Raw genomic sequence first — 13796 nt, 5'->3', positions numbered from 1 at the left:
GCCCTATGACCAAAGGGTACTCGATCAAGTATTGAATCATACACAATCATTTTCTTTCTGGACATTTGGTAAGTTCACGAATACTTTAGACACATCAAAACCATGTTCATTTCAGTTTCCTTTGCCCTTATTTGTCTATGTTTTCGCATTTACGGAATGTTTGTTTTGTAAATAATAAACAACTTAATGGAGAATGCAGTATCGTTTATTTCAATGTTCTATTTCGAATAAATTCGGAACTACAGCCATTTGATCATAGCTTGCAGTCGGTGTACGAATACTTCTAACTTTTACTGTATGCTTTTAAGACGCTTCTAATAGTTCAGTTCTGCAATAATTCAATTCTCATTTTTATTTAGAATTTGATAATTTATTTTGTATTTTGAGTAATAGTACAGATTTTGACTATAATGCTTACAATTTTATGTAGATTTGGAAATTTTCAGGTGATGAATCCCTTTATAAGTTTCCATTCATTACTTTCAATACATTATTCGTTTGATATACTGTTTACGCATATATGATCCACTGTGTACGATGGTAGTACATAGTGAATCAATTTACAAGCATTAGCGTTAACTGTAACTGTAAGATAAAGAGTAGCGCTAGAAATTAATAAATTACTTACGAATGTAGTGGAGACATGTATCCATTTTCTACACCAAACAATTTTCAGTAATACTTACATTAACGGATTTATGCTGAAAGTTATATATATATATGTATGTATGTATATATATAGTAATTAAAATGCAGCTTGAATATTTATCTAAGAATACCATATCCTAATTATGTTCGTATTGATAATATGACTTCGTACCCAGACGAGTAAAGTAATTTTACGGAAAGAAAATCGACCCTGGCCATTATTGTGTGTAACTGTAAAGATGGATGGAAATATGGGTTATAGTTAATTGCAATCTTCAAGATCGTCTTTTGCGTCATATTCAGTTTTACATTGGATTGAAGATATAATATATTTGGTTCGTTTCCAAATCATTCTTGAGTACTAATTTATTTATATCGAACTGATTTTTTTAGGAAGAAGATTTGGGAATATAAAGAAAAACTAACATATGCAAGATAAATATAAATAACTAATATAAAAGAAATATATAATGAAGTGAAATGATAAAGAACAGTGAAAGGTGCTAAGAATGCAACGGAATAAATGTACAACTATATAATCAATAGTGGAATTCAAATAAGGTCGAATTTGAAAGAACGTCAGTCGAGTGATGATTATGAATGCAATGCACTTGACATCACAGCACAAAACAATTGTAAGTATCACGAATGTGGGCTAATTTTCTGTTTGTGATGGCTCAAGACTGATGAGAAAACATTGGGAAACCTTTGTTAGTGGTGTGTGCCATTATGGAGAAAGATGAGGAATGTCATGGTGAATGAGTTGTCGTTAGAAAAATCTGACATGATGATGATCACCCGGTAGAGTGCGAGCATAAATGGAAGGTAGAAATGCTTAGTGGCGTATAACAGTATCTGAACTGTGATTCTTGCTTCAAATCTATAAATATGGTGTCTAGAAAAATATAATTGTAGTCGTGAAGGCAAGTAGCTATATATTTTCTACGTAAGTGGGCAATGTGTTGTACATGCGGTGGAAAGTTTATCTTGTCGTAGAAATCTTGATTATGGTAAAGTAGTTTAATGCGAAATGCTAGCCGAAAGGCATGACGCTCGAGTATCTCTAATCTGTTATAGAACTTCTGGGGTGCTGAACACCAGGCTACATGACCAAAAGCGAGTAAAATAACTGAAATCTATGTCTTGTCTTCATTAACGGTAAGTTTCTACTTATTGCACCAGCGAAGGAAGTCTGTAATTGTAGTCAGCGAATTGACGTTAATCTCCTGAATTGTTTTAAAGAGTGTAAGAAAAGCAGTATCATCCGCATATTGGAAGAGATATTTAGAGGTGAAGGAGGTGGTAAGTCGGAGGTATATAGGATGTACAGAAGAGGTAATAAACTTGACCCTTGCGGCACTCAAGTATAGGGGAAGATCGGCAGTAGGTAGAGAGCCGTTGATATTAACATAGGCAACACTGTTTAATATAAAAGAGTAGATAACTCCAAGGTAATTGAGAGGAACAGCGAACTTAAAAAATTATGGAATAAGTCATAATGCCAGATACGAGCAAATGCGTTCTCAAGGTCCATGAGTATGAGGCAGGACGGTAGTGCTTTGTTATAATGATTTGTAATAATAGTGGTAAGACGGAGTAATTGATCATCAAGACTATAATATGGACGAAATCCTGTCTGATGAGAAGGTAAAAAGTGATGATCATTTAGATATGGATGGAGAAGACGCACCAGTATTTCCTCAAATAATTTTCCCAAAGTAAATATCAGCTGTATGACTTCACGGAGTGAGGTGGTTTGTTTGATTTTAAAAACATGCAAACTTTAGACATCTTCCAGTCCTGTGGATAATATCCGTTTCTTAAAGTAAACTTATAAATCGATGCCAGGAAAAGAAAAAACTTTAGTGAGCACTCTTTGAGGACTCGATAAGATGTATGATCAAAACCAGGTGCTGCATTACCTTTCCGCTTTAAAGCATCTCTTATTTCATCAGAGGTAATTTCCTGATTTAAAGGATGTGAGGTATCCAACTCATGTGTGATTGATGGTTCAAGCAGATGGTTGATTGCTGGTTCAAAAATGCGGGGACTTAAACGATATGTGGAAAGAGGCAGCGTAAAGACTGTTCATAAGTGACATGCGAATACATCCGCTTTCGCCTGATCAGTGTGCAAAGGCTGATCGTCCTGGACAAGAGGGTAAGAAGTACTGTATTGCTGCCCAGTTAACAGGCGGCACTGTTTCCAGTATCTTGTGCAGTGTGTTTTGATGTTCAATTTGTTGCACGTTTTAGTTCATGTAAGTCTTTTATGGGAAACTATATAATTGTGAACTGTGTGTTGCCGTCGACGTGTTTGGGCCAAATATTCTGGGTCTTCTCATATTCACGAAAATACGGCCTGGAGTTTCGTACGAGTATAAGATATTGTGGTGGTAATATTGGCTGATATGTTTTAGCATGGTACGTAGAAATATACTTTGGAACACTACCGTTAAGAGCAGTTGTACTGCTACGAACGACATTGTTCAGATCAGCTTCAGAAGTTGGTGGTTGTAACTGATCCATTGCGGTTTTGATATCAGTCCGGTATTGTTCCCAATTAGCTTTATCATATAGGAAAATAGTTCTTGTTAATTGTGGAGACGATGGTGGACGTGTAGAACAAAAACTCTAAACAGTCTTATATACTGAGTAACATTTTTAACTGTATTGTGAGATTGTTGTTATTTTACATTTATTAGCAAACTTCTTAATTATTGTGCAGTTCAGGAAAAATTAATTTATATTAGTATTTTTTAAAAACAATTAAATTTGATTTAAGTCCATTCATTTTCAGCGCCTTTTACAGTCTATTCAATCATCTTGATTAAGAACCAACGCTGATTATGTTCTGCTATAGTACGAAATTCTTAGTTTATAATTTGTTACGGTGTTATAGATAAAGTGAACTGAATGACATAATTGTTTATACATAATACAAAACACTGTTTTTCAATAATCACTTTTATTTATTTTACTATAATCAACAACACGTACAATCATACATTGAATGTCGTCTTTAGGTGTATGTAAACTATATTAAATACTTGCATATTTGGTGATTTAGTATGAATCTTACTAATTGGAAAGAATAAATAAAAAAACTACTTTCTCATGCAGTTAAGACGATATGAATTAAAATGTCTAGTCAGAGTTCCGAAAAGTGATAGCGATGAAAGTGATCTACGTTGAAAACTATGTTCACCTTACGCCTACAACACAAAACGCCGTGAGTTCCGGCTTTCTGACGTGTATTGTATCACACTACCTTGTACCATCCTTGACATCTTCAATGTTAGACTTTTTTAGGTCCGTAAAGCTGGCATCTCTTTCTAACTTTTAAATCTTATGTTTACAACGCCAACCGCTGACGCTATGCAGAGCCCAAAATCGTAGTAAGGCAAGACACGATACTCTTTGTTACATAACCAGTTGTTAGAATAGTAAAATGCTTAGGTAACTAGCGAAACTAACAAATAACCTGACAGGGTATTTCTTCATAAATCCGTTTCATATTTCAGAAGGCGTCATGATAATTTCTAGGTCACTCCTTCATTTTCAGGTACTGAGACTGCTGCTAGTTCTGAGTTGTTTATGTACACGGATTAGTCATAAGTCATATAAACTCAAACAGCAAGCGCGATTATATACCGTAATCGAACGTAAGCGCAAACTAACCCAAGAGATAGCAAGATAAATATATAGCACGGAGGCCATCACGCCATCAGATTCTGCAGACAGGTTTTTTTGAAAAGTGACCATAAATCTCGAAGAACATTTGATATGTGATATATTACTATATGATTTCCAAATCGCTCATAACGCCCCGGAAGCAAAACAATATAGGGGAAGGTGCAGCGAACAACAGCTCAGCATCTCGTCGGATCCAGAAATTTCCGCTGGTTGTAAAAATGTCAAGGGCTAACAAGGTCCGAGCGCGTCAGGATAATTGATTCTAAGGTTATACTCCGAGCCATTGAGGAAAGTTTGTTAACAAGTACACGCTTATCAAGTAATCTCGGCATGTCCCATTCTGCTGTAATTCGTCACGTTCACGAACTCGGAAGAACCATTAGAAGTTGTCGCATTGTGCTATATGAATAAACTTCAGCGTAGCCACAGAGGAGAGTGGATGTACGTTTCCCGAAATAGATTTTAACATGCAAAGAAAAGTGAAACTTTGTGCTCGAAATGGGAATGCAAAAACAGTGGTTCATCAAAGCCAGGTTCTAGTACCGGTTGACAAACAGATTCTTTTCGAGCATGAATTCCTGCTCTGTGCGTGTTTCGGAAATGCTATGGGGTAATTCACTTCAAGTTTAATTCTAGCAGTCGAAAGATTAATGCCAACCTTTACTCCAAACCGTTGGAGTGGAGGTATGCTCCACTATGCTGAAAGGATCCTACCTTAATGAACTGAAAGCGCACACCTTGCTGTAAAAGGGTAACGTAAAACAGCAGTCGATTTAAAACAACACAACAGCAGGTTGATATCACTGAAACACTCAGCATTTTATCCTGACCTTGCCTCTTCGAATTACTACCTGTTTCAGTCTATGGCCCACTTCTTGAAATCACGATGCTTAAACAACCAGCAGGAAGAGGAAACAAGAGTAGTTGACTGATTTGTTTGTCTTTAAGTAAATAATGTGATACTGAGCAACTTACAGGAAGCTGGCTAGAACCGGATGCCGGGGAGTACTTTACATATTAACCTGTTTTTAACTTACTGAAGCACTTATGAATCAGTCTTGTACTTACGTAGATAGAAACTTTTCGAGGTATAGTGGTATTGACCATTTTCATCCTGAATGGTTTGTTATTTGCGTGACATTGTTTTCATTTACTTACGTTACATATGGTATGACCAATTACTAATTTTGAAAATTTCTGGATATTGGGGTATATTTTGACGTTCCAGCTGATCATGAATTTGTATGTCTACCCGTGCGAAAGCTATGAACGATTATGGAAGTTACGCGATGTTTTGTGTGAGTTTTGGGTGAAGTTTATGGTTCAAGATTAACCTGTAATTAAGTTATAAGGTGTTTTGTAATTAACTTAATATTCATTAATTATGTACACTCATGTCCAAAATGATTGTCGCATATCTATAACCGTCTTCTTGTAAGAATATAATTGGATAATAATTTTGCAGGGTACTTTTAATACCGATACTGCGTGTATAACCGGGAAATGTATATTTGTTGTAAATTTCATAGGAAAAAAATTATAATTACGAAAATTAGAATGAGTAAAATAAAATGTTGATAATGGACAAGAAAATTTTATTTTCGTTTTATTCTTCTTATTTACTGCTCTTTTATCATGGAATTTAGTATGTCTTTGCCGATTATACACATACTAACATTATAAGAAATACCGGGCGAATTCGTTATTAGATTATATTCCTACAACAATATATTTAAAGATATGCGACAATAATTTTGGACATGAGTGTACATATTTACAGATCTGTAGCACATATATACATTACGAATTATTACAGAAAAGATAATTTTAATACTGTATCTTTTGTTTCGAGGGTAGATAGGTGGTTGTATAGACATCTCCAACTATACTTTGAATCCAATCGATATACAGCCGAACTTGAACATATGCTGTTGGTGAGAATGTTCCCGATGTACAATATTTATTTCCCATTGATGCAACTCCCACAACAATATCATCTGCTACAGCTGGACTGCCAGAATCACCCTGCAAAATAAAATTTAAATTTAGTTTGTACATTTATGTCTTAAATAAAGAAGAATGCAATATAGTTAGTTCTACATTTGTTAATTTACGTATGCACATAACAAATTTTCTTTTCCAATGACCAATTTTTAAAGTAGACATAGATTTGCTATTGAAATGAGACCAGATTCAAAATAGAATGAGACAACTATGTCTTGTGTAGGAGCTAGATGTTGTTCTTTGGTTATATATAACAGCAGTATAGTAGTATTTCGTAACTACGAATAAGCTATATATATATATATATATATATATATATATATATATATATATATATATATATATATATATATATATATATTTCATGATCAATTCTTTCAACTCTACAACAATTCATTTACAAGCTGTATAATATATTTTATGAAGAAATAAATATTAAAATGTTGCATTTTATATTGTCAAGTTTCCTTCGTAAAGTTTCGGATGGACTTTCCTATCACCTTTTATTATAAAAGTCTCCTCTTGAATACAATATGTTACAATAAGTAAAGTTTCTCTAATTATTTTGTAATTTGTTATTTAACTGAAAGGAACCCAATGACCAGGGGTCTTAGGGCGTGTTGGTTAGGTAACTCTCAATGACCTGACGTCTTAGAAAGTGGGACGAGAATTTATTGGTTAAGTACCTCTTAATGACCGATCGTCTTAGAGAAGAATAGGAGCTGAATGAACATGCATCTTAGAGCATGTAGGTAAGGTAAGGCGCTCAGTAACCAGGCGTCTTAGAGAGGGGTTGGATGCTCTCAATGACCTGGCATCTTAGAGAGTTGGTAGTTTGAACAACCGGGCGAGATTGTTCAACAACGGGGCGAGATTGTGTCTTGTGTGGTATGCTTTCCTCTTCTATTCCAAAATATTGCTGACAGCTTTCTCTAAGTAACTTGTCGAATGTTGACGACGGTGGATGAGGTATTCTTCGTTGCTGTTCCCTGTAGATTATTTGTTTACTTCAAGCACGTGGTGTAGAAACACATCATTATATGCAGCATGGTGTGAAGGCACGTGGAACTTTAAAATATGGTAATTATGAGAATGTCGTAATGAACTACTTGGAATCGATTGCTGCTTAGTAAATGAGGAAACAAAATTATTAAAACTCCTTAGTAAAGTAGAGCGAAACAGAAGGCTATATGTATCATTGGAATTCAACTGTAATAGCCAAACAAATATATAAGTATTCTTTTTTAAATGTAATGCGTTACATTCTGCTTATTAAATCATTGTTTATTTTATATTTACGTAGAAACGAAATTAGACATTTTACAAACATATACCTTAGAAGATTTTATCAAGTCCAAGTGAGAATGTAAGAAATAGATTTTGAGAGATATACGGTATCCCATTTCCTTGTAAGTTTATAGAAGTTCACTTATAAGCACTTCATAGTTCTCGGCTCAGTAGCTACGAAGGAAACTTTTGATAATGCTGGCAGAAGGTTTCGATGCCACCAACTCTTTTGCATTCAAACAACTTCAAACTGGAACGTGCAGTGATATTCAATTTGGGGACCAATTAAAATGCTTTCCATTATTTATATGTCATTGGCTTTAGGAAACTTTTTCTGTAGGTACTAAAATCCTTTCAAATTAGGATTCACAGCTTTAACAAAATTTTTCATGAATCCCAGCTTAATGTGTAATGGAGGCAAAATATGTTATCTGAAGAAACCACTGATTTGTAGGCCACCTTCTTCTTCCCAACTACGAATGTTTCTCGGTTTTCCCATTGTTGTCTAACGTTGTGTTTTTTCACAGTTCCTACTATCCCAGAGGCACAGGAAACAGCAGAACGTGGGAAATTAAGTTAGAGTCGTAATAATAGTGCAATAACTTTAAAATCTCCACAAACATGCTATCTGTATCTATCATACTGTATATTGCTCAGTATTAGTTTCATACAAAAGGATCTATATTTTTTCCACATAGTTCCCCTTCAATGTAATGCACTTCTCTCATCTATGTTCTAGAGCACGTATACTAGTTTTAAAACAACTTGATGGCTATGCTAGACGCTATTCTTGGACAGTCTGCATAACACGCTCATTCTTGACAAACTTTGTCCTTCGCAGGTGCTGCTTATGTTTAGGGAACAAGTGAAAGTTATTTTGGGTAAGATCTACAGTGTAAGGGTTTCTGTAGTATTTCAAACTCGGCATTAGCAATAGCGGTGATGGTAAGGTGACTTCTGTGAGCATAAAGCTTAATGTAATGGCAAGAAGAATTGTTCAAATAATTTCTAAGGTTTGTCCTTCTAGTACGTTGCGGTTAATGTATGTGTTTTCTAGGAGGGAGGCTAGTGGGTATCCTACAAGTACTGTAATTATAGTTACAATAAGTATTTTGTGATCATGAAAGAATGCTATTTGTTCCATTACTGGTGATGCATCATCTTGGAGTCTTAGTTGATTTCAAATGGTCATTTGTAAGAAAGATGAGTATTATCTTATATTTGGGGCTTAGGCCCAATGCACTTATCTGCAATCTTAGAAGTTTGTTAGTAAAGGAAGTTCTGCGTAACTTTGTTCTGCGGGTGGTAAGTTTTGGAATCATTCTATGGATGTTGTTTGCTGATCTGAAAAGATTACTGGTCGAGCACTAGCAAAGGTTTCCCATATAATAATTACAAGTCCTAAAACAGCGATGAAGGAAAGGAATGAGCCTACACTTGACACTATACTTCATGTAGTGTAAGCATCAGGGTAATCTGAATATCGACGAGGCATTCCTCTTAGATCTAAGACATGTTGAGGGAAGAATGTAATGTTTACTCCCATAAATATTGCTAGAAATTGAATTTTCAATCAGGTTGTGTTTATTGTTGTTCCTCTAAATAGAGGGAATCAGTGAATAATTCCTGCTATGATAGCAAATACAGCCCCCATAGATAGTACATAGTGAAAATGTGCTACTACATAATAGGTGTCATATAGGACAATGTCTAGGGATGCATTTGCTAGTATAACTCCTGTAAGGCCCCCCACGGTGAATAGGCAAATGAATCCTAAAGTTCATAAAATCGAAGGGGAGTAAGTAATTTGTGCACCATGAAGGGTGACAATTCATCTAAATACCTTGATTCCTGTTGTAGCAATGAGTATTGTAGCTGCAGTTAAATAAACGCGAGTATCAACGTCTATACCAACAGTGAATGTATGATGACCCCATACGATGAATCCTAGAAATCCAATTGCTAACATTGCATAAATTATACCTAAGACACCAAAAGTTTAGTTCTTACCACTTTCTTGAGTTACGATATGAGATTATTCCCAATCCTGAAAGAATTAAAATATATAATCAGGGTGGTCAAAGAATCAGAATAGGTGTTGATATGGGACATGGTCCCCTCCTCCAGAAGGGTCAAAGAAGGAAGTATTAAGATTTCGGTCAGTTAAAATATTGTAATGGCTCCTGCTAACACAGGAAGGGACAGTAGAAGTAGGGCGACAGTAATTACTACAGATCAGACGGATAATGGCGTTCGTTCTAAGGTTATTCCGAGAGTTCGTATATTAATTACAGTTGTAATGAAATTTACTGTTCCGAGAATTGAAGAGACTCCTGCTAAGTGGAGGGAGAAAATGGAAAATCAACAGAGGCTCCAGCGTGGGCAATGGGTCTGGAAAGTGGAGGATACACAGTTCATCCAGTTCCTGCACCACGTTCTACAATTCTTCCAGTTAAGAAGAAAGTTAATGAGAGTGTAGTTAATCTTATCTTATTTAAGCGAGGGAAAGCCACGTCAGGTGCTCCTAATATTAGGGGAACTAATCAGTTACCAAACCCACCAATTATGATTGGTATAATTATGAAGAAAATTATAAGGAAGGCATGGGCAGTTACAATTACATTGTAGATTTGGTCGTCTCCAATTAGGCTACCAGGGCGAACAAGTTCTATTCGAATGAGAAGACTTAGAGATGTTCCTAGTATCCCCGCTCAAGACCCACAGATTAGATATATTTTATCAATGTCTATGATTTGTAGGAAATAATATCGTTGTAATTAAATAGGATGGCCGAAATGTTAGGTGATAGATTGTAAATTTATTTATGGTGTAATAAGTCTCCTGTTAGATCTTATAGTCAATATTATGATGTCGAACTGCAATTCCAGAGTAGTAGTTAATATACTAAGACCTAAAAGGCTGCCTTTTATTTACGGATTTGGAGGCCATTAGTTTTTTTTAAACTTAGTCTTATTTAAAGAGTGTGGATTGTTAATGGTAGAATAATTATCCCTCTAAGTAAAATGATAATGAATGTTGATCTGATTGATGTTTCTTGATTTTTTGTTAGTGGGGACGTTCATATTTGACCATAGTGCTTGAGAATAAAAGCGGCGTAAGCAATTCGCATGTAGTAAAAAAGGGTAATTGGTGCTGTTAATACTATTAGGGTGAGAATAATAAATGATACTTGTTCAGCAGTTTTTATGATAATGATTCATTTGGGTAAAAAGCCTAAGAATGGGGTAAACCACGCAAGGATAAAAGGCTTGTAAAAATGGCTAATTTTGTTGTCACACTAATTTTGCTAGAAAAAGTTTGATTAATGTGAAATATTTTATTTATTATAAAGAAGGTGACTGCTATTGTTGAAAGTAGCGAGTAGAATAGAAAGTAGAGTGATCATGTTATATCCCTAGTAATAGTGCTATTAATATTGAACCAGTGTGGTTAATTGATGAGAATGTTATGAATTTTCGTAAGGACGTTTGATTCAGTCCTCCAATTGAACCTACAAGTAAAGGTAGGATTAAGGTTAAGTAGATTAGATTTGTGGGAGATAAGCTATACGAAAGTAAACCAAGAGGAGCTAATTTTTGTCAGGTTATTAAAATAACATATTCTACCCACAGCATAGCTTCTATTACTTCCGGCACTCAAAAGTGAAGAGGTGCTTCTCCTATTTTAAAGGGGAGGGAGATAGAGATTAAATAATATACGCTTTGCAGTCCGGTGTAAAGTAAAATGATTACTATTAAGAGCAAGAATCTTGCAATGGCTTAAACTAAAAAGTATTTTAGAGCAGATTCGGTATGACGTTGATAGTTGGTCTTTGAAATTAGGGAAATGAATGATTAATTTCAAGACCAATTCAAGTACCAAATCATGATGAGGAGGTTAGGGAAATAAGGGTTCCTGGGATAGTGTTGTAGAAAATAATAGGGCTTTAGGATTAGTGAGCATTAGAAAAAGAAGAGTAAATCTTCATATGCGGGGTATGAGCCCACTAGCTTATCTTAGCTTATCTTTCTACATCTTGGTGTATGATGCACGTTGACTTTTGATTTCAAAAGCGAAAGTTTGATTCTTTCAGATGTAATAAGAGTATATTAAAATGCTTGATCTATCCTATCACTATAACCCTTTAATCAGGCATCTTATTTAATAATTATTTATAATGGTATACGAGGATTTAAAGAGATTAAGATTATACTAAATTCAATAAGTTTAGGAATACTATATATTAATAATTAAAACTTGAAAATCTATGAAATCCTCTTTATTACCCTGAGATACCGGCTAGAGGTATATTAATAGGCTTAATGTATCCATTAAGTGCTAGTTTTTACGCATATGTGTACAGAGAGAATAAATATACTTGTATAGAATACGATTTTGTTTGAGGAAAAAAATTGTATTGTATAACAAGAGGGATAAGGATTTCATTTAATACTAATTCCTATTGATTAAAGATATCATCATCATCATCATCATCATAGGTATTCTGCCTTTATTGGCAGGTCACTTGCCGCAGCTGAGAAGCTTCCATGCTCCACGGTCCTCCGCTAACCTTTTCGTCTTCGCGTATGATCTTTCTGTTTTAATACGAGGGCTAGTGAAGAAAGACTTGGACTGATTTTTTTTCTAGGCAATTTATTATTACTCAGCAACAGGCACATAATCCTTTTCAAAGTAGTCCCCGCCCATTTGAATGCACTTTTTCATTCGAGTCTTCCAGTCCTCAAACACGTGTCGCAGGCTATTCTTTGAGAGGTCCTTCAAAACCGCCTCCGATGCCTTCAGAACCTCGGAATTATCGGAGAAGCGGCGTCCACGCAATCTGGATTTTAGGGCAGGGAATAGAAAAAAGTCGCACGGTGCGGTAGACGTCTCCACCATCCTCAAACCTTTGCAACAGCTCCCTGCAAGTCTCCACTCGAACGCCCTTCCGCTCTGATGTCAGGAGTCGCGGAATCCATCGCGCACACACTCGGCTCATGTGGAGGTGGTCATGCAAAATTTTGAAGGCACTGCCATGAGATATGCGTAGTGCGGCTGCCAGATCGTCGATACTGATGCGGCGATCTTCTCTAACAATGACTGCTGCCGTGTTAATGTTCACCTCAGTAACAGCTGACGCTGATACACCTGGTCCACCAGCTTTCGTGATTGTCATTCGGCCCTCTTTAACTCTTTGAACCATCAGAACACGGTACTTCGTGGCAGAGCGTCATCTTTGTAGGCTGCTCTCAACATTCCTAGAGTTTCTTTTGCACTTTTCCCCAGGCGATAGCAGAACCGTATAGCTACAAATTGTTCATCTCGTAATGACTCCATTTCTTCTACAGGCGACTTCTAGAGGTGGCGCAGAACATCAACTGGAATAAAAAGTCGTGGTTACCAAACATGCAATGATTCCTTAACAACATTTTATATATATGCACAGCAAGACCCACCCTACTTGTATGCCAAACTATGAAGCTCCAGCGTTAACAGAACTGCCGAAAAAAAAATCAGTCCAAGTCTTTCTTGACTTGCTCTCGTATCATCCATCAATTGTAGTCTCCTTCTATTTTATATCTATCTTGTATACAAGTATAATTATCTAGCTTGTAGCATCCCTGTGTGTTTCTCCTTGATTGCTACCCTAACTTTTGGAATCAATTGTGAATAATAGTCATCTGTATTGTATTTTGGCCCTGAAGATAATCAATGAACAGTACCCCTTTGCTATCTTAAAAGATCGTGGGCATAAGCTTGCCAGCGTGGCATTGTCTTGAATTTCTTAGGTGGGGAGAATCATGGTGTTGCCACTTGACTACGTTGCTTGGACTTTGAATCGTAATGCTGTACTCAGGTTTTATCTACAGTCACACAACTAGCAAGAAAGTTACCCGGGTTACCCGGTTAGAAGGGCAAATTTGTCTATGAACAACGGGTTCGTCCACACATTTAATCAATGCCTAACATTCGTAGTATTCATCGGGCTGATACCTTATGCACTTCCGAATGTTAAAATGAACTAGTGGGCGAATGAACTAGTAAATGAGTTTCATCTCCCAAACGTAATTAATATATATGTTTTAGAATTTTGCGGTAGTTCCGCCACAATTTTTTTTGATGTAGTTGCTGAGTACTTCAAATTATATGCCCATAGTCAAA

At 35.9% G+C, this 13796-nt stretch overlaps 1 protein-coding gene across 1 annotated transcript in view; it reads right to left on the bottom strand.

Annotated features, from left to right (window-relative positions):
• Window positions 1–213: 213 nt before the first annotated feature.
• Window positions 214–13796, bottom strand: part of LOC145683926 (chymotrypsin-1-like) — a 100578-nt gene continuing 86995 nt past the window's right edge. Inside the window, exon 8 of the mRNA XM_081755610.1 lies at window positions 214–6368. Coding sequence (XP_081611736.1) covers window positions 6171–6368 — 198 coding nt within the window. The 3' untranslated portion in view covers window positions 214–6170. The remainder of the gene's footprint in view (window positions 6369–13796) is intronic.

Source organism: Thermobia domestica, chromosome 4 (genome assembly GCF_964235325.1).
Source record: "Thermobia domestica chromosome 4, izTheDome1.hap1.1, whole genome shotgun sequence".
Lineage (NCBI taxonomy): Eukaryota > Metazoa > Arthropoda > Insecta > Zygentoma > Lepismatidae > Thermobia > Thermobia domestica.
This window is presented reverse-complemented; position numbering and strand designations above follow the sequence as displayed.